The sequence below is a fragment of the Babylonia areolata genome, chromosome 21, assembly GCF_041734735.1.
Source record: "Babylonia areolata isolate BAREFJ2019XMU chromosome 21, ASM4173473v1, whole genome shotgun sequence".
Taxonomy (NCBI): Eukaryota; Metazoa; Mollusca; class Gastropoda; order Neogastropoda; family Buccinidae; genus Babylonia; species Babylonia areolata.
Genome location: NC_134896.1, coordinates 1,177,501 through 1,199,396, shown reverse-complemented (window position 1 = coordinate 1,199,396; position 21,896 = coordinate 1,177,501). Strand labels below are relative to the sequence as shown.

Sequence of the window (21,896 nt, the reverse complement as noted above, 5' to 3'; positions counted from 1 at the left end):
TGACTTGCTTTGTATTCATTTGTTAAATGAATTTTTAGTTAAATATAACTTTTATAAGTTTCAAAAGCGTCTTAGTGCAAACTAATAATGTATGTACCTAAATAACATGTCAGTGGGTGTGGCTTTCATAGTGAGAGTGTTTACGCAGGTATTTTCAAAGGGGCTTCCTCCCATTTCAAAGCCTCCCCTCTCCCCTCGTACCTTTATCCTCCTTATCCCCCACCTTCATGATATATTCTCATTTGTTTGCGCGAGTTTTGAATAAAAAAGTAGCTTCTGAGACGTATACTTCTCAGCCATAAAATGTCACCCTTGAGAATGATAGAATATAACTTTACAAGTAAATGTCAGTAAAAGGCTTATTTGTGTGTGTATGACTTTAAAAGAAAGAAAGAATGTATGTCTCCCTGAAGAGTAACGGCAGGAAAACGTTTCTTCTGACAGTATTCACCAAACAAGGAATTGGGGTTTATTGTTAAAAGAATGATATTAAGATAATGAAAAATAATAATAAAAAAAGAAAACAAACAAAAAAGACATGGGTGCTGGAGGGAGGGGGTGGGCATGTATTGAGAATTTATTCCTGCTGTTCAGTTTGTCTCTGTGCACACCTGTCCCATCTCTGTCTCTCTGCACACCTGTCCCATCTCTGTCTCTCTGCACACCTGTCCCATCTCTGTCTCTCTGCACACCTGTCCCATCTCTGTGTGAGAGAATTTATTGCTGTTCAGTTTGTCTCTCTGCACACCTGTCCCATCTCTGTGTGAGAATTTATTGCTGCTCTCTCTTCAGTTTGTCTCTCTGCGCACCTGTCCCATCTCTGTGTGAGAATTTATTGCTGTTCTTCAGTTTGTCTCTCTGCACACCTGTCCCATCTCTGTCTCTCTGCACACCTGTCCCATCTCTGTGTGAGAATTTATTGCTGTTCTTCAGTTTGTCTCTCTGCACACCTGTCCCATCTCTGTGTGAGAATTTATTGCTGTTCTTCAGTTTGTCTCTCTGCACACCTGTCCCATCTCTGTGTGAGAATTTATTGCAGTTCTTCAGTTTGTCTCTCTGCGCACCTGTCCCATCTCTGTCTCTCTGCACACCTGCCCCGTCTCTGTCTCTCTGCACACCTGTCCCATCTCTGTCTCTCTGCACACCTGTCCCATCTCTGTGTGTGAGAATTTATTGCTGTTCTTCAGTTTGTCTCTCTGCACACCTGTCCCATCTCTGTCTCTCTGCACACCTGTCCCATCTCTGTCTCACTGCACACCTGCCCCATCTCTGTGTCTCTGCACACCTGCCCCATCTCTGTCTCTCTGCACACTTGTCCCATCTCTGTCTCTCTGCACACCTGTCCCATCTCTGTGTCTCTGCACACCTGCCCCATCTCTGTGTCTCTGCACACCTGCCCCATCTCTGTCTCTCTGCACACCTGCCCCATCTCTGTGTCTCTGCACACCTGCCCCATCTCTGTCTCTCTGCACACCTGTCCCATCTCTCTGTGTGAGAATTTATTGCTGTTCTTCAGTTTGTCTCTCTGCACACCTGTCCCATCTCTGTCTCTCTGCACACCTGCCCCATCTCTGTGTCTCTGCACACCTGCCCCGTCTCTGTCTCTCTGCACACCTGTCCCATCTCTGTGTCTCTGCACACCTGTCCCATCTCTGTGTGTGAGAATTTATTGCTGTTCTTCAGTTTGTCTCTCTGCACACCTGTCCCATCTCTGTCTCTCTGCACACCTGTCCCATCTCTGTCTCACTGCACACCTGCCCCATCTCTGTGTCTCTGCACACCTGCCCCATCTCTGTCTCTCTGCACACTTGTCCCATCTCTGTCTCTCTGCACACCTGTCCCATCTCTGTGTCTCTGCACACCTGTCCCATCTCTGTCTCTCTGCACACCTGTCCCATCTCTGTGTCTCTGCACACCTGTCCCATCTCTGTGTCTCTGCACACCTGTCCCATCTCTGTGTCTCTGCACACCTGTCCCATCTCTGTCTCTCTGCACACCTGTACCATCTCTGTGTCTCTGCACACCTGTCCCATCTCTGTGTCTCTGCACACCTGTCCCATCTCTGTGTCTCTGCACACCTGCCCCATCTCTGTGTCTCTGCACACCTGCCCCATCTCTGTCTCTCTGCACACCTGTCCCATCTCTGTGTCTCTGCACACCTGTCCCATCTCTGTCTCTCTGCACACCTGTCCCATCTCTGTGTCTCTGCACACCTGTCCCATCTCTGTCTCTCTGCACACCTGTCCCATCTCTGTGTGTGAGAATTTATTGCTGTTCTTCAGTTTGTCTCTGTGCACACCTGTCCCATCTCTGTCTCTCTGCACACCTGTCCCATCTCTGTGTCTCTGCACACCTGTCCCATCTCTGTCTCTCTGCACACCTGTCCCATCTCTGTCTCTCTGCACACCTGTCCCATCTCTGTGTGAGAATTTATTGCTGTTCTTCAGTTTGTCTCTCTGCACACCTGTCCCATCTCTGTCTCTCTGCACACCTGTCCCATCTCTGTGTGAGAATTTATTGCTGTTCTTCAGTTTGTCTCTCTGCACACCTGCCCCATCTCTGTCTCTCTGCACACCTGCCCCATCTCTGTCTCTCTGCACACCTGCCCCATCTCTGTCTCTCTGCACACCTGTCCCATCTCTGTCTCACTGCACACCTGTCCCATCTCTGTGTGAGAATTTATTGCTGTCCCATCTCTGTGTCTCTGCACACCTGCCCCATCTCTGTGTGAGAATTTATTGCAGTTCTTCCGTTTGTCTCTCTGCACACCTGTCCCATCTCTGTGTGAGAATTTATTGCTGTTCTTCAGTTTGTCTCTCTGCACACCTGTCCCATCTCTGTGTGAGAATTTATTGCTGTTCTTCAGTTTGTCTCTCTGCACACCTGTCCCATCTCTGTCTCTCTGCACACCTGTCCCATCTCTGTCTCTGCACACCTGCCCCATCTCTGTGTCTCTGCACACCTGCCCCATCTCTGTCTCTCTGCACACCTGTCCCATCACTGTGTCTCTGCACACCTGCCCCATCTCTGTGTGAGAATTTATTGCTGTTCTTCAGTTTGTCTCTCTGCACACCTGTCCCATTTCTGTCTCTCTGCACACCTGCCCCATCTCTGTGTCTCTGCACACCTGTCCCATCTCTGTGTCTCTGCACACCTGTCCCATCACTGTGTCTCTGCGCACCTGTCCCATCTCTGTGTGAGAATTTATTGCTGTTCTTCAGTTTGTCTCTCTGCACACCTGTCCCATCTCTGTGTCTCTGTCCATCATGGTTTTATTGTATTCATCTTTTTGTCGGTGCTACTGTAGAACCTTCACATGAATCTATCTATACTGTGTGTGTGTGTGTGTGTGTGTGTGTGTGTGTGTGTGTATACATTATATATATATATATATATATATATATATGTGTGTGTGTGTGTGTGTGTGGTATGTATTCATGTAAAGTATTTGTCTACCAAATGTATCATCTTTGCTTGCAAAGGAGTTGTAAACAGCCTGTCAATCTCCCTTCCCACCTAGCTACCTTAATAAAGCTACCATTTTATGTTCATAGGTGTTGTCTCTCCTTGTCTTTATTTGTCAACCTGCCTGTCTGTCTCTGTTCCTGACGTACCAGTCTTTTTATCGGTTTTCTTTTATCCTACCTACCTGCCCACATACAAAGTGTATGACATTTACTAAACAAATCACCACCCACCCACCAACAGATTTCCCTATTCTACAGTACCCACCCACCCACCAACAGATTTCCCTATTCTACAGTACCCACCCACCAACAGATTTCCCTGTTCTACAGTACCCACCCACCAACAGATTTCCCTGTTCTACAGTACCCACCCACCAACAGATTTCCCTGTTCTACAGTACCCACCCACCCACCAACAGATTTCCCTGTTCTACAGTACCCACCCACCCACCAACAGATTTCCCTGTTCTACAGTACCCACCCACCCACCAACAGATTTCCCTATTCGACAGTACCCACCCACCAACAGATTTCCCTATTCGACAGTACCCACCCACCAACAGATTTCCCTGTTCTACAGTACCCACCCACCCACCAACAGATTTCCCTGTTCTACAGTACCCACCCACCCACCAACAGATTTCCCTATTCTACAGTACCCACCCACCAACAGATTTCCCTGTTCTACAGTACCCACCCACCCACCAACAGATTTCCCTATTCTACAGTACCCACCCACCCACCAACAGATTTCCCTGTTCTACAGTACCCACCCACCCACCAACAGATTTCCCTATTCGACAGTACCCACCCACCCACCAACAGATTTCCCTGTTCTACAGTACCCACCCACCCACCAACAGATTTCCCTGTTCTACAGTACCCACCCACCCACCAACAGATTTCCCTATTCTACAGTACCCACCCACCCACCAACAGATTTCCCTATTCTACAGTACCCACTCACCTGCCAACCCACCCAGCTGTTTACTTGCCACCCAACACTGCCAGCAGTGGCACTGCCCTCGGTGTTAATTAATGATTGATTGACACTGTCTCACTGGGCGCCACATCAAGGCTTCATCAGTTGCAGCAACTGTTCGATGGAAGCAAATTGAATTCAGAGGCGAGTGGTCCATGTTGGACGTCTCACTCTGAGGCTCCTGGGTTCAGATCCTGGTCACAGGGCCTGTAGAGGAGGGTGGAGATTTTGTCCTGATCTCCCAGGTCCACAGCTGTGCAGACCTGTTAGGACCTGAAGCCCCCTTTGTGTTGTTAGGACCTGAAGCCCTCTTTGTTGTTAGGACCTGAAGCCCCTCTTTGTGTTGTTAGGACCTGAAGCCCTTTTTGTGTTGTTACCTGAAGCCCTCTTTGTGTTGTTCGGACCTGAAGCCCTTTTTGTGTTATTAGAACTTGAAGCCCTCTTTGTGTTGTTAGGACCTGAAGCCCTCTTTGTGGTGTTAGGTGAAGCCCTCTTTGTGTTGTTACCTGAAGCCCCTCTTTGTGTTGTTAGGACCTGAAGCCCTCTTTGTGTTGTTAGGACCTGAAGCCCTCTTTGTGTTGTTAGGACCTGTGGGACCTGAAGCCCTCTTTGTGTTGTTAGGACCTGAAGCCCCACTTTGTGTTGTTAGGACCTGAAGCCCCTCTTTGTGTTGTTAGGACCTGAAGCCCTCTTTGTGTTGTTAGGACCTGAAGCCCCTCTTTGTGTTGTTAGGACCTGAAGCCCCTCTTTGTGTTGTTAGGACCTGAAGCCCTCTTTGTGTTGTTAGGACCTGAAGCCCTCTTTGTGTTGTTAGGACCTGAAGCCCTCTTGACCTGAAGCCCCTCTTTGTGTTGTTAGGACCTGAAGCCCTCTTTGTGGTGTTAGGACCTGAAGCCCTCTTTGTGGTGTTAGGACCTGAAGCCCTCTTTGTGTTGTTAGGACCTGAAGCCCTCTTGACCTGAAGCCCCTCTTTGTGTTGTTAGGACCTGAAGCCCTCTTGACCTGAAGCCCCTCTTTGTGTTGTTAGGACCTGAAGCCCTCTTTGTGTTGTTAGGACCTGAAGCCCTCTTTGTGTTGTTACTTGAAGCCCCTCTTTGTGTTGTTAGGACCTGAAGCCCCTCTTTGTGTTGTTAGGACCTGAAGCCCCTCTTTGTGTTGTTAGGACCTGAAGCCCCTCTTTGTGTTGTTAGGACCTGAAGCCCCTCTTTGTGTTGTTAGGACCTGAAGCCCTCTTGACCTGAAGCCCCTCTTTGTGTTGTTAGGACCTGAAGCCCTCTTTGTGGTGTTAGGACCTGAAGCCCTCTTTGTGGTGTTAGGACCTGAAGCCCTCTTGACCTGAAGCCCCTCTTTGTGTTGTTAGGACCTGAAGCCCTCTTGACCTGAAGCCCCTCTTTGTGTTGTTATGACCTGAAGCCCTCTTTGTGTTGTTAGGACCTGAAGCCCTCTTTGTGTTGTTACTTGAAGCCCCACTTTGTGTTGTTAGGACCTGAAGCCCCTCTTTGTGTTGTTAGGACCTGAAGCCTTCTTTGTGTTGTTAGGACCTGAAGCCCCCTCTTTGTGTTGTTAGGACCTGAAGCCCTCTTTGTGTTGTTAGGACCTGAAGCCCTCTTGACCTGAAGCCCTCTTTGTGGTGTTAGGACCTGAAGCCCTCTTTGTGTTGTTAGGACCTGAAGCCCTCTTGACCTGAAGCCCCTCTTTGTGTTGTTAGGACCTGAAGCCCTCTTGACCTGAAGCCCCTCTTTGTGTTGTTAGGACCTGAAGCCCTCTTTGTGTTGTTAGGACCTGAAGCCCTCTTTGTGTTGTTACTTGAAGCCCCTCTTTGTGGTGTTAGGACCTGAAGCCCTCTTTGTGTTGTTAGGACCTGAAGCCCTCTTTGTGTTGTTACTTGAAGCCCCTCTTTGTGGTGTTAGGACCTGAAGCCCTCTTTGTGTTGTTACTTGAAGCCCCTCTTTGTGGTGTTAGGACCTGAAGCCCTCTTTGTGTTGTCACTTGAAGCCCCTCTTTGTGTTGTTACTTGAAGCCCCTCTTTGTGGTGTTAGGACCTGAAGCCCTCTTTGTATTGTTAGGACCTGAAGCCCTCTTTGTGTTGTTACCTGAAGCCCTCTTTGTGTTGTCACTTGAAGCCCCTCTTTGTGTTGTCACTTGAAGCCCCTCTTTGTGTTGTTAGGACCTGAAGCCCTCTTTGTGTTGTTAGGACCTGAAGCCCTCTTTGTGGTGTTAGGACCTGAAGCCCTCTTTGTGTTGTCACTTGAAGCCCTCTTTGTGTTGTCACTTGAAGCCCCTCTTTGTGTTGTTAGGACCTGTTAGGACCTGAAGCCCTCTTTGTGTTGTTAGGACCTGAAGCCCTCTTTGTGTGTAAGAAATGTTTATGCAGTTTATCAAAATTTGAGTGCACACATTAAAGATCTAATCAAATCAAATCAAATCTAAAACACTTTATTAATCCACATGGAAATTAACTTGTGCAATCACAGGCTCGTTGTAAAAGCCAACACAAAATGATAATGCATACCATAAAAGACGTTAAAACTAGTTAAATAAGAACTCACAGTGTAGTTGACGATAGATAATGCATACCATAAAAGACATTAAAACTAGTCAAATAAGAACTCACAGTGTAGTTGACGATAGATAATGCATACCATAAAAGACATTAAAACTAGTCAAATAAGAACTCACAGTGTAGTTGACGATAGATAATGCATACCATAAAAGACATTAAAACTAGTCAAATAAGAACTCACAGTGTAGTTGACGATAGATAATGCATACCATAAAAGACATTAAAACTAGTCAAATAAGAACTCACAGTGAAGTTGACGATAGATAATGCATACCATAAAAGACGTTAAAACTAGTTAAATAAGAACTCACAGTGTAGTTGACGATAGATAATGCATACCATAAAAGACATTAAAACTAGTCAAATAAGAACTCACAGTGAAGTTGACGATAGATAATGCATACCATAAAAGACATTAAAACTAGTCAAATAAGAACTCACAGTGTAGTTGACGATAGATAATGCATACCATAAAAGACATTAAAACTAGTCAAATAAGAACTCACAGTGTAGTTGACGATAGATAATGCATACCATAAAAGACATTAAAACTAGTCAAATAACAACTCACAGTGTAGTTGACGATAGATAATGCATACCATAAAAGACGTTAAAACTAGTCAAATAAGAACTCACAGTGTAGTTGACGATAGATAATGCATACCATAAAAGACATTAAAACTAGTCAAATAAGAACTCACAGTGTAGTTGACGATAGACAAAAACTAAAGAAACTACACACACACATGCACGCACGTATGCACGCACCGCCCGCACGTGCACGCGTGCAGTTTGGTGATTCTAGTCAGCACCTGGTGGGTAATGCCTAATGGAAAGAAAAATATACACAGCATGCACATCCTCAAAAACAGTGTGTGGCTGCCTACATTTTAGTACATGGCAGGGTAAAACTGATTATGCATGTAGAAACCTACTTGTATACAAACAGCAGCTACCTTCTTCTTAGCCTAAGCTCTGTCTCGCTTGTTCATTCACATACACATAGATATCTCCCTTCCACAGTGCTGTCAGAAAATGTAAAAGTACACAATTGTAATAATAATAATAATAATATTCCTACTACTGCTACTTCTACTATTACTACTACTACTAATGATAATAGTTATAGTAAAATTGATAATGATAAAGTGATAGTAAGAATGATAATCATATAATGTTTACTTTTGGAAATAGAAGGAAAAAAAAATACACGTTTCGTTAAGGGTGGGGATTTTCAGACTGCTCCCCTCATAAGCCATTTTAGTTCAGAGAAAGTAAATTCCCAGTTAAGTAATTCCCCAGACACATTCCAAACCCCGGTCCCAAAGTCCATTCGGTTGTTGAGGAAGTTCTATTCAAAGCCACAGGCCACTTGGTTTTTCCCGGTAGGTCAACTGTGAAAATGTTCGTTTTTTTCTTGTTGTTGTTCTTTTGTCACTGTTTGTCACTGTTTGTCACTGTTTGTCATGTCACTGTTTGTCATGTCACTGTTTGTCACTGTTTGTCACTGTTTGTCATGTCACTGTTTGTCACTGTTTGTCATGTCACTATTTGTCACTGTTTGTCATGTCACTGTTTGTCACTGTTTGTCATGTCATTGTTTGTCACTGTTTGTCACTGTTTGTCACTGTTTGTCACTCGTTTTTTGTCTCTGTCATGTATTTCTTATGTGTTTTCTTTTTAAATATTATTTATTTCATTTGTGTTTATTCATGTTATGTTGGTCTTTCATAATCACTGAATCAGAGTTAATTTGCCAGTCATTATATTTCAGGAAGACTGAATTTAGTGGAAATGAAATCAGAATTAATCTAACTGAACATGTTTCAGGTAAAGGAACAGTGGCTCAATTTAGAAGTTAGAAGAAGAGATTTATCCAATCTCTGTCTCACCCTCTCACCCACCACCCACAATAAACCTATGTCCCACATGATAGTTTTTCCCCTCAGCCTTCATCACAGGCCAGTTCAGTGAGGGAACATGTTAAAAGAAAACAAAACAAAAAAGTGTCTTAATTTTTTTAACACCCACCACCCACAATTAAACCTCAGTCCCATTTTTTTTTTAAGCAAAACAAAAAAGTGTCTTAATTTTTTTAACACCCACCACCCACAATTAAACCTCAGTCCCATTTTTTTTTTCCAAGCCTTCATCGCGGGCCTGTTCATGGGTCATTACAAAACCAAACCAAACAGAAAAGTGTATATTTTTTAACATCCACCACCCACAAAAAACAAACAAAAAAAAACAACCCAGAAACCCAGTCCCATATAGCATGATGTTTTTTTTCCCCAGCCTTTATAGCAGGCCAGTTCAGCAAGGGCACAGGGTAAAAACAAAACAAAAAAGTGTCTAATTTTCTAACACCCACCACCCACAATAAAAACTCTGTCCAATGTGATATGGTTTTGTCCTCAGCATTTATCACAGGCCTGTTCATAGGTAAAAACAATACAAAACAAAACAAAAAAGTGTCTAATTTTCTAACACCCACCACCCACAATAAAAACTCAGTCCCATATAATATGATCAATATTTTTTCCCCCAGCCTTCATCGCAGGCCTGTTCAGCGAGAGAACATGTTAAAAATCAAAACAAAACAAAGAAGTGTCTATTTTTTTTAACACCCACCACCCACAATAAAAACTCTGTCCAATGTGATATGGTTTTGTCCTTTGCCTTTATCACAGGCCTGTTCATAGGTAAAAACAATACAAAACAAAACAAAAAAGTGTCTAATATTTGAACACCCACCGCCCAAAATACTGATAACTCAGTCCCTTATAACATGATGTTTTTTACCTCAGCCTTCATCGCGGGCCTCTTCAACGAGGACAAGGGCAAGGTGATTGTGCAACTGCTGCAGTTGCTGCCCTTGCTGCAGGCGGGCAACGAGATGGCCAAGGCGGAGTACCTGCGGCTGATCCCAGACGTGCTGTCACACACCATCGACCACGGGGTGAACATCGAGGAGAGCCGCCAGCTGCTGTCGTACTCCCTCATCCACCCCGCTATCACGCAGGAGGAGCGATCCAAGTTCCGCATGTGGCTGGGATACCTGGAGGAGCGATTCACCTACAACATCTCCCACCACACCACCACCCCCACACTGCCCCCCCACACCTCCACCTCCAGCAGCGGAGCTCATGACCCCCTCACTGCCAGCCACTCGGCGCCAGTCTCCGCCTCCCACTCCACAGAGGGTTTGAACAATCTGTACGGCTCAGCCGCTCCCAGTCCAAGTGTCTCCTCCGGGAACGGCTGGCACTGCCACGGAGGGCATGTCAACCACCCCTTTGGGCCGGACAGCGGTGGTGGGGCCGGGGGGATGGTGGGCAGCGGTGTTGGGGGGGACAGTGGGGCGGGTGGGGGTTCAAACACAGGGGGGCACCAGAGCCTGCGTGCAACCAACAGCCATGCGGGGGCCTTTGGCGTGGCTCCCCAGCACCACCTGAACGGGCATGTGGCCCTGCATGCCACCTCCTCCGCGCCCCCGCAGTTTGAGACCCTGGCGGGCGGGGGGTCTGTGGCAGGGCCTTCCTCCCAGTCACAAGGTGAGGTGGACACACTGCTGTCAGTGTTGTGGTGTTGTTTTGTAAGCTTTACAAAAAAACAACAGTATGATAATTATGATAATGATAGTACTACTTCATCTACTACAACTACTCTTATTACTACTTCTACTACTACTACTAATGATAATGATGATTATTATATTGGTATATTTCATCTTCACAGAGCGTTTTCAAACATCTGAAAGCGCTTTCCAATATCAGTCAGACACAAAGCACACACTCACACTCTCTCTCACACACACACACACACACACACAGAATATAATATAATCACGCACGCACGAACACACACACACACACACACAGACTTTTACATATTTTTTTTCTAATTCATTTGAAAAAAATGCAAACAACCAATCAAGCAAACAAACAAAAAGAGAAAGAAAGAAAGAATAAAGTGATGTCAGAAGTGGGCATAGTACAACATCAATAAGCAACTCTGATAACAGTACAACACAAGCACTGATATGGCGTATTTTATAATTACCTCACACTATAACCACATGAGAAACATGATATGGCGTATTTATAATTACCTCACACTATAACCACATGAGAAACATGATATGGCGTATTTATAATTACCTCACACTATAACCACATGAGAAACATGATATGGCGTATTTATAATTACCTCACACTATAACCACATGAGAAACATGCTGTGTGTCTTTTCTGTTTCAGACGACATTGGGTTTCAGTGTTGTGGTTCCATTCCAAAATTAATTTGTACACGTGATTGTTTGTGTTTTTTGCATTGTGTATCTGTTTTGAACTTTAAATGGTTCATTGTTTTGGAAAATAGAAGAGATTTGGAGAAAGCATTTCTGTATTACGTTTGTAGATCTATACTGCGTCTAAATTTATCCAAATGCCACATATTGAAATTCAGATAGTAAGCCCAGCTTCTACTTTTGAAGAGTTTATATGTGTAAGAAGTGGTTTCATTATTATTTTCTTTATAATATTCCTTCACAATATTATATATTATTTTGATATGCCTTGAATGTGTGAATGCATTCTGAGAATTTTAGGTTGTATTTGAAATTGAATACATAGTGTACTGTTATTAACCTCTGGAGACCCCAGTACGGGAATTTCCATCCCTTCCAGTGTGCAAAAAAGGGCTGCAGGATGAAAACATCCATCCACATCATTGTAGGAATTTTCCTGACATAAAATTATTAAATTCATGTGAAACTGTCAAAACAGGATAATGTGTTCATTTTCCTTTCAGAAAAGTATAGGTTATATAATTATACTTTCTTTCAGTAGTTTGCAAGCTAGAATTTTCTCTCTTTTTTTTTTCTTTTTTTTTTTCCAGTTATTAACCTTCGTGACCAAAAACCCCTTGCCTTGGCAAATAGTAGTCACTGAGGACAAAATACTTGGCACTGAAAGGGTTAACACAGTTGAATTCCAAGTTGTTTTTCATGGTTGATTCTTCTTTTCCTTGTCTCTTTATGATCCTCCCATCTCCATACTGCCCCCACCCACCCCCCAAAAAAGGGGGCGAAAGGGGAATATAACGTCTTTACCATTGAGACTTGAACTTGTACAGGCAGCGGCAGCCAGCAGCAGCAGCTCAACCGCCACACCCCACTGCGCCGCACAGCTTCGGTGGTCCCCCACAACAACAACATCAACAGCAACTGCAACAACAGCAACAACAACCCCCTCCCCTTGCGGGTTCAGAACCCAGAGAAAATTGTGACGGACTGGCTCCAGATGCACCCTGCCGTGCAGGGGACACCACTGATGGTCGGGGGGGAGGGTGGTGGTGGGGGCAAGGGAGGTCGCTCCTCCTCATCGCGCACGGCGGAGCACGCTCCCTTGTCACCACAGAGCAGCGTGACGTCCTCTGGAAGCGGAGGCAGCGAGTCGCACCAGGAGGAAGGCCCGCAGCCTGTCCGCGACAGCTTCGTGGAGGAGGGCAGTGGGATGAGAGGTGGGTGACAGTTATAACTTTTTTCTGGGATTAACTCTTTCACCACCAGGTTTCTGTGTGAAAAACTCTCCCCAGCGCCAAGTATTTTAGATAGGATGCTCTTAGTCAAGGGTTTCAGTTCACATCAAAACAACATAATGGACGTTCACTTCAAACTGGGGCATTGTTCTGTTGGCGGGAAACTGACTAGTTCAGTTCACATCAAAACAACATAATGGACGTTCACTTCAAACTGGGGCATTGTTCTGTTGGTGGGAAACTGACTGCAGTTGTCAAGCTTTGTCACAGTGTGCAAAATGGTCTTGTAAACACGACCCTTGATGTTGAATGAAGTCGTGTATGGCAGTGCACTGTCTTGTCATCTAAAGTCTATGGTGGTGAAAGAGTTAATGGGAGGGAGTTGGAAAGAGTATGCATGTTTCTTTTGCATCCTGCTGGCCCTGATTGCAAAAAGGAGAAGTGTGTGTGTGTGGGTAGAGGGGTTGGTGGGTGAAGGTATGGGAGGATTGGGTGTGTGGATGTGTCAGAAGATGTATGTCTGTGTTTGTGTTGGAAACAAGATGTGTGCGTGTGTGTGTGCGTGTGTGTGTGCGTGTGGAGGTGTGGGAAGATTGTACGTGTGTGTGTGTGTGTAGATGTTGGAAGTTCAGTTCAGTTCAGTTACTCAACGAGATGTCACTGTGTTTGGACAAATCCATATATGCTACACCACAACTGTGAAACAGATGCCTGACCAGCAGCGTATCCCAATGCGTTTCGTGAGGTGTTGAGGAAGAAATGAAAAAAATACAGAAAAAATGTGCATAAACAAATAAATGGGTACATCGTGAAATTAATGAATAAATAGATAAACAAATGATTAGATAAGTAAATTAAGAAATAGATAAATGGGTAACATAAAAAAAAGATGTGGGAATAAGGTGTGTGTGTGTGTGGGGGGGGGGGATATTGTATGTGTGTGTGGAGGTGTGGGAATGAGGTGGGTGTGTGTGTGTGGGGGGGGATATTGTATGTGTGTGTGTGTGGAGGTGTGGGAATGAGGTGGGTGTGTGTGTGGGGGGGGGATATTGTATGTGTGTGTGTGTGGAGGTGTGGGAATGAGGTGTGTGTGTGTGTGTGTGGATATTGTATGTGTGTGTGTGGAGGTGTGGGAATGAGGTGTGTGTGTGTGTGGGGGATATTGTAGGTGTGTGTGTGTGGAGGTGTGGGAATGAGGTGTGTGTGGGGGGGGATACTGTATGTGTGTGTGTGTGTGGAGGTGTGGGAATGAGGTGGGTGTGTGTGCGTGTGGGGGGATATTGTATGTGTGTGTGTGTGGAGGTGTGGGAATGAGGTGGGTGTGTGTGTGTGGGGGGGATATTGTATGTGTGTGTGTGGAGGTGTGGGAATGGGGTGTGTGTGTGGGGGCGGGGGGGGGGGGGGATATTGTATGTGTGTGTGTGTGGAGGTGTGGGAATGTGTTGGGTGTGTTGGGGGGGATATTGTATGTTTGTGGAGGTGTGGAATGAGGTGGGTGTGTGTGTGGGGGGGTGGATATTGTATGTGTGTGTGTGTGTGGAGGTGTGGGAAATAAGGTGGGTGTGTTGGGGGGGATATTGTATGTGTGTGTGTGTGGAGGTGTGGGAATGAGGTGGGTGTGTGTGTGTGGGGGGGGGGGGGGATATTGTATGTGTGTGTGTGTGGAGGTGTGGGAATGAGGTGGGTGTGTTGGGGGGGATATTGTATGTGTGTGTGTGTGGAGGTGTGGGAATGAGGTATGTGTGTGGGGGGGGAGGGATATTGTATGTGTGTGTGTGTGGAGGTGTGGGAATGAGGTGGGTGTGTGTGTGTGGGGGGGATATTGTATATGTGTGTGTGTGGAGGTGTGGGAATGAGGTGTGTGTGTGTGGGGGGGGGATATTGTGTGTGTGGAGGTGTGGGAATGAGGTGTGTGTGTGTTGGGGGGGATATTGTATGTCTGTGTGTGTGTGGAGGTGTGGGAATGAGGTGGGTGTGTTGGGGGGGATATTGTATGTGTGTGTGTGTGGAGGTGTGGGAATGAGGTGGGTGTGTGTTGGAGGGGATATTGTATGTGTGTGTGGAGGTGTGGGAATGAGGTGGGTGTGTTGGGGGGATATTGTATGTGTGTGTGTGGAGGTGTGGGAATGAGGTGTGTGTGTGGGGGGGTGGAGGGATATTGTATGTGTGAGTGTGTGGAGGTTTGGGAATGAGGTGGGTGTGTGTGTGTGGGGGGGGGGATATTGTATGTGTGTGGAGGTGTGGGAATGAGGTGGGTGTGTGTGTGGGGGGGGATGGATATTGTATGTGTGTGTGTGTGGAGGTGTGGGAATGAGGTGTGTGTGTGTGTGTGGGGGGGGATATTGTATGTGTGTGTGTGTGGAGGTGTGGGAATGAGGTGGGTGTGTGTGTGTGGGGGATATTGTATGTGTGTGTGGAGGTGTGGGAATGAGGTGTGTGTGTGGGGGGGGGGGATATTGTATGTGTGTGTGGAGGTGTGGGAATGAGGTGTGTGTGGGGGGGGGGGGATATTGTATGTGTGTGTGTGCGGAGGTGTGGGAAGATTGTATATGTGTGTGGGGGTGGGGGCTGGAAGTGGGTGTGTGTGTGGGGGTGGGGGGGGGTGGGTGTATATGTGTTGGCTGGAGAATGTCAGTGATGTGTTGCACTGTCAGTGCCATCAGCATCTGACGTCAGTCATCAGTGTTGCCAGCAGTATGTGCATACATGTATAGATATGTACTAAATATGTTTGTACACGGCTAGAAAATCCCAGATAACTTTTAGTTGACCTGGGGACAGAAGATGAAAAAAACCCAGAACCTTGTCCCCTTCAGTTCCTACATACCCTCCCAAACTGTACCGGTTCATGAAAACAACCACTAGCAGAGCAATAACAAGTCAGCAAACATGATTCACTGCATAATGGTAATCAGTACATTTCTGTTTCACGGGAAACGAGGATGCAGTTATTTCACAGGAAGAGAGGATGTAATCGTTCTGTCTCCAAAAGTAGAAGAAATAAACCCTTCCACGAATAATTTCGAGTCATGTATATGATATCGTTTCCTCGTTGACGCGTTTCATTCATTGGACATGCATTGTGACAGGGAAGTGTGACATTGTGACAGGGGAGTGTGACATTGTGACAGGGGACATTGTGACAGGGGAGTGTGACATTGTGACAGGGGAGTGTGACAGTGTGACGGGGAAGTGTGACATTGTGACAGGGGAGTGTGACAGTGTGACGGGGGAGTGTGACAGTGTGACAGGGGAGTGTGACATTGTGACGGAGTGTGACAGTGTGACAGGGGAGTGTGACATTGTGACAGGGGACATTGTGACAGGGGAGTGTGACATTGTGACAGGGGAGTGTGACATTGTGACAGGGGAGTGTGACATTGTGACAGGGGAGTGTGACATTGTGACAGGGGAGTGTGACAGGGTAGTGTGACAGGGGAGTGTGAAATTGTGACGGAGTGTGACAGTGTGACAGGGGAGTGTGAAAGTGTGACGGGGAAGTGTGACATTGTGACAGGGGAGTGTGATAGGCCTGCACTGAAGTTGGCTGATCATTCACCCACCAACCCCCCCCCCCCACCCCTGCACACACATACACACACACACACACACACACACACAAGCACATGCACATGCACGCACACGCACACCCACCAACACACACACACACACACCAACACACACACACACACACACACCCACACCAACACACACACACACACACACACCTCTTCCCCCTCCCTCTCTGTTATTCTTCTAATGATGATAATCTTACGTTGATTGCCTTATGTTTTCACGAATGTGTGCATACACATGTTTTTTGTAATGATGTATATATATATATATATATTTCTTGATATTAACAGGCATTATAAATCTTATGTAATGTCTGAGTCATGTGTCTGTCTCTCTAGCTCTGTGTCTCTGTCTTTCTTTATATATCTCTCTCAAACTCTTTTTTTGCTCCTACAACTATTTAAATGGCTTTATTTCTGATACTTTTTTTTTTTTTGTAACATGTGCAATCTCATTTTAGTGGGTTGTTTTGGTTGTTTTTTGTTGTTTTGTTTTTTTGGTTTTTGTTTTTTTTGCTTAATCATTATCTTGACGTATTAATTTACATGTCGATTACTCTTTCTCTCTCTCACTCTGTCTGTCCCATAATATCTCTCCTCTTTTTCTCTTCGGTGTAGGGTTGTAAATGTCACATTAGCATTCATGTATCCATGACTATAACGTGCATGCTGTTTTGATAATGATTCCCCCTTTGTTTGGTGTCAGTGTTTCCCCTTTGACGGCTGGATAAAAAATTAAAAAAAGCATTGTCTTGCTTACTCTGTTACCCTCAGTAAATAGAATTTATTCAATTTGGTTTGGTTCCTTTGACACAGTGAAACATTGGTTGCCCAGTGAACAGGTGGATAGAGCATTATTAATTTCCACTTGTACGCCACACGGTACATGTACAAAACAAATCATTGCCCCAAGTTGCTGTGTCACTGTTGAGAGAAAGAGAAACCTTGGAAAGAAACAACAACAACAACTGAATGCTTGAACAGAACAAAATGCGGTGGCATGTTTTGATCTTCCTGGTCGGCAGTTACTGAGAAGCCTTGACGCAAGAAGAGAAGGATGAACTTTGCTTGCACGGTGACAACTGTTATGACTGTGTTTTGCAGTTAGCCAGGGGAGGGGGGGGGGGGGGAGGAGTGGCTCTGTGTGTGTGTGTGGAGGCTTTCGCCAGCTGACACATAATGTTATGCGACCCCATTAACTCCCCCTTTCCCATGCTCCCCTCCTCTTCTTCCTCTTCCTTTTCCCTCCTCCTCCCTCCTCCTCTGCCGTTGTACATCCCAACTTTTGACCTTTCAGGTTGGGCTGGTTTATTGTTGTTGTTGTCGCTGCAGCTCGGGGCTTTCAAGGCTGACATGGCTCTTTTTTTCTTTTTTTTTTTTTGTCTGTTGCGCTTTTAATGATTTCCTTTTTCTTTTCTTTTCTTTTTTTTTAATAATGTTTTCTGCTGTGTTATTCGTTTTTTTGTTTTTTGGGGGTGGGGGGTGTTTTCAGGGTTTTTTTTCCCCTTTAAAGTATTGTGTTCACATCATTAACATCGTTTGCTGCTTCTTTTGTGTGTGTGTGTGTGTGTGTGTGTGTGTTTTCTGAGGGAAATGTGCAGTATATGTTTCTATGTTTCATGAAATCCTGTTGTTTTTACACCACATGAATGTTTCATGAAGGGGAGGGAGGCAGAGAGAGAGAAACAGAGAGGGGATAACATTTACAGGAGAGACAAACACAAGGTTCTATATTAGTTGGGGTCATAGAATAAGCAGAAAGACAAGGTTCTATATTAGTTGGGGTCATAGAATAAGCAGACACATGCTTTTTCATGTATGTTAACCATGAGAGATAGTGGAAGATAAAAATATATTGAGCTTGAAGTGTTTTTTGCCAATTGCAGCTCATTCCAAAGGAAAAAAAATAACAACAGATATTGTGGACATCTGAAAGGTATAAAACATCATAGTTTTAACCAGTCACAAGTGAACAAGTCAGAAATGTTGACAAACAGTTACCATTACTTACATGTTGTTCACAATTCAATACAATACAATACAGTACATGCCTCGTGATTCCATTTCCTCATGATCTGTTGCCTTCTGTCTGATGTCAGACATCAACCCACCAGTCCCCTTCACAGGAAGCCATTGCCGCTTTTGAAAAATACATTGTCAGTTTTCAAACGCCAAGTGACTGGTGACAACATAAGAGAGAATCTATTTTAAACTGCCACATGATTGGTTACAGCATATCATAGTGTCATGTGTAATGCAAGGTGATTGGTTACAGCATATCATAGTGTCATCTGTGTAATGCAAGGTGATTGGTTACAGCATACCATAGTGTCATCTGTGTAATGCAAGGTGATTGGTTACAACATACCATAGTGTCATCTGTGTAATGCAAGGTGATTGGTTACAGCATACCATAGTGTCATCTGTGTAATGCAAGGTGATTGGTTACAGCATACCATAGTGTCATCTGTGTAATGCAAGGTGATTGGTTACAGCATATCATAGTGTCATGTGTAATGCAAGGTGATTGGTTACAACATACCATAGTGTCATCTGTGTAATGCAAGGTGATTGGTTACAGCATATCATAGTGTCATCTGTAATGCAAGGTGATTGGTTACAACATACCATAGTGTCATCTGTGTAATGCAAGGTGATTGGTTACAGCATACCATAGTGTCATGTGTAATGCAAGGTGATTGGTTACAGCATACCATAGTGTCATCTGTGTAATGCAAGGTGATTGGTTACAGCATACCATAGTGTCATCTGTGTAATGCAAGGTGATTGGTTACAGCATACCATAGTGTCATCTATTTTTAAATGCTAGGTGATTGGTTACAGCATAGAATATTGTCATCTATTTTTGAATGCCTGATGATTGGTTACAGCATAGAATATTGTCATCTATTTTTGAATGCCTGATGATTGGTTACAGCATAAGATAGTGTTGTCTGTCCAATTTTGTAAATGCCAGGTGATTGTTTATGGCATGAAATAATGTCATCTGTCTATTTTTGAATGCCAGGTGATTGGTTACTGCATAAAATTGTGTCACTTATTTTGAATGTATGCCAGGTGATTGGTTACAGCATGAAATAGGGTCATCTGTTTTTAAACACCGTGTGACTGCTTCATCAAAATATAGTATCATCTTTGCCATAGCTCAGATGGCAGATCACATAGAACTGGGCAGATGAGTATCAATAAAGCCCATAGGCCTTTTGTCAGCAAACATGTCAATAGTTTTTTTTCTGTTCAAGATGATTTAAGTGTACTTGTATCTTATATTTATTTATTTCTTGTTATCCAGTTCATTAGATATCATCACTGTTGAATAACAACAACAATACTCATGGCACTTCTAATGAACAGATTTAGGATCACCAACATGACCATAATCCTATTTATTCAGTTATCATCTGTTCTCTTATCAAAACTTCTGTACAGATTTGTTCAGTTCCTTGTTTGGTGGGGTCAGGTAACAATCCTTTGTTCCTTTATTTCAGAAATACGATTTTATTGATAATTATTGAAAGCTTTCTCCTCATAATAATATAAATCTGTGAATTATTTTTATTTGTCATAAATTATATCAGTCTGTTCTTTAACTTGTTGTAATTATTAGAATGTATTTACTAATTATAGTTATATGCATCAGTTAACTGTATGGACTAGCCATGATTATTTAAATAGATTCTTTGTTATGTTCAGCAAGAGTCACAATTTCTTCTCATACAGTTGTCACTCAGCTCTGTTTACTTGTTATGATTATTTAAAGCTATCATTTGTTCAGCAAGAGTCACAATATCCTATTCCCTCTTGTTCATTTACACACACACACACACATACACACACACACACACACACATATATATATATATATATATATATATATATATATATATATATATATATATATATATATATAAACACACACACACACACACACACACACACATATATATATATATATATATATATATACATACGTTCATTAATTCATTTCCTGCCCCCACACTCTCAGTCTTTCTTCCTCAATGTGGGAAAAGAAAACCGCAGGTGATGCATGCACACACATGCACACAGTCACATACACACACACATGCACACACAAACACAGTCACACACACACACACACACACACACACACAGAGTCACACGTACACACACACAGTCACAAACACACACACACACACACACACACACACACACACACACACACACACCTACCTGTAACAAAACTCTACCTGCATTATTGGCTATGCACACACAGACACACAGTCACATACACACACACACATGCACACACAGACACACAGTCACATACACACACACACACACACAAACACACAGTCACATACACACACACATGCACACACAGACACACAGTCACATACACACACACATGCACACACAGACACACAGTCACATACACACACACATGCACACACAGACACACAGTCACATACACACACATGCACACACAGACACACACACACATGCACACACAAACACACAGTCACATACACACACACATGCACACACAGACACACAGTCACATACACACACACATGCACACACAGACACACAGTCACATACATGCACACACAAACACAGTCACATACACACACACATGCACACACAAACACAGTCACATACACACACACATGCACACACAAACACACAGTCACATACACACACACACATGCACACACAGACACACAGTCACATACACACACACACACAAACACACAAACACACAGTCACATACACACACACAGATGCACACAAAGTCACATACACACACACATGCACACACAAACACACAGTCACATACACACACACAGATGCACACAAAGTCACATACACACACACATGCACACACAAACACACAGTCACATACACACACACATGCACACACAAACATAGTCACATACACACACACACACACACACACACACACACACACACACACACACACACACACACACACACACACACACACACACACACACACACACACACACACACACACACACACACACCTGTAACAAAACTCTACCTGCGTTATTGGCTATGCTCCTCTCTCGTCGTCAGCTCTCGTTATTGATCCGTGAGTCATTTTCTGCTCCCGTTTCACAAAATGACAGTGCCTGTCAGAGAAGAGTGCTGGGCATCTTTTCTTTTCAGATAAAAAGAAAAGAAAAGAGAGAGAGAGAAAAGAAAAGAAGAAGAAGTGTTGTTGCAGTCATACCCAATTACCGCTGTGCTGCTGTCGCTTGCCTTGTTGTGTTTTTGCAGCGTCATTCATTCAGCTTCACTTTGGGTGTCTTGAGAAGAGCAGGCAGTTTCATGGTATTTGTTGTTGTTGTTTTCTTTTTGTCCTTCTTTGGCTAGCGCTAGCTATAGGTCTCTCTGTTGTTTGTGTGTGCACTGCCGTCTTCTTGAGGTCTAGTACATACACAGCCTTATTTGTTGGTTTTCTTCTTTTTTTGACTGTCAGCTTATCTTGTTTGCCTCATGTCTGTGTTTGTTTTCTTCTTTTTTTGACTGTCAGCTTATCTTGTTTGCCTCATGTCTGTGTTTCTTTTCTGTCTGTCTGTCTGTCTCTCTTTTTCTTTAACATGCGCAGTCTTTTGCTCTCTCTTTTTCCCAGTATCACAAACACACACACACACACACACACTGTCTCAATCTCTATATCTCTCTTTCTCTCTTCCTCTCTCTCTCCCACCATCTCTCTCTCTCCCATTCTCTCGCTTTCT

The 21,896-nt window shown here is 44.2% G+C and overlaps 1 protein-coding gene across 2 annotated transcripts in view; it reads left to right on the top strand.

Annotated features, from left to right (window-relative positions):
* Positions 1 to 21,896, top strand: part of LOC143295781 (protein Smaug homolog 1-like) — a 104,034-nt gene that overhangs the window by 14,777 nt on the left and 67,361 nt on the right. For both annotated transcript variants that reach the window (XM_076607399.1, XM_076607398.1), the window contains exons 3-4: positions 9,820 to 10,566; positions 12,149 to 12,535. In XM_076607399.1, the coding sequence (XP_076463514.1) occupies positions 9,820 to 10,566; positions 12,149 to 12,535 (1,134 nt within the window). The remainder of the gene's footprint in view (positions 1 to 9,819; positions 10,567 to 12,148; positions 12,536 to 21,896) is intronic.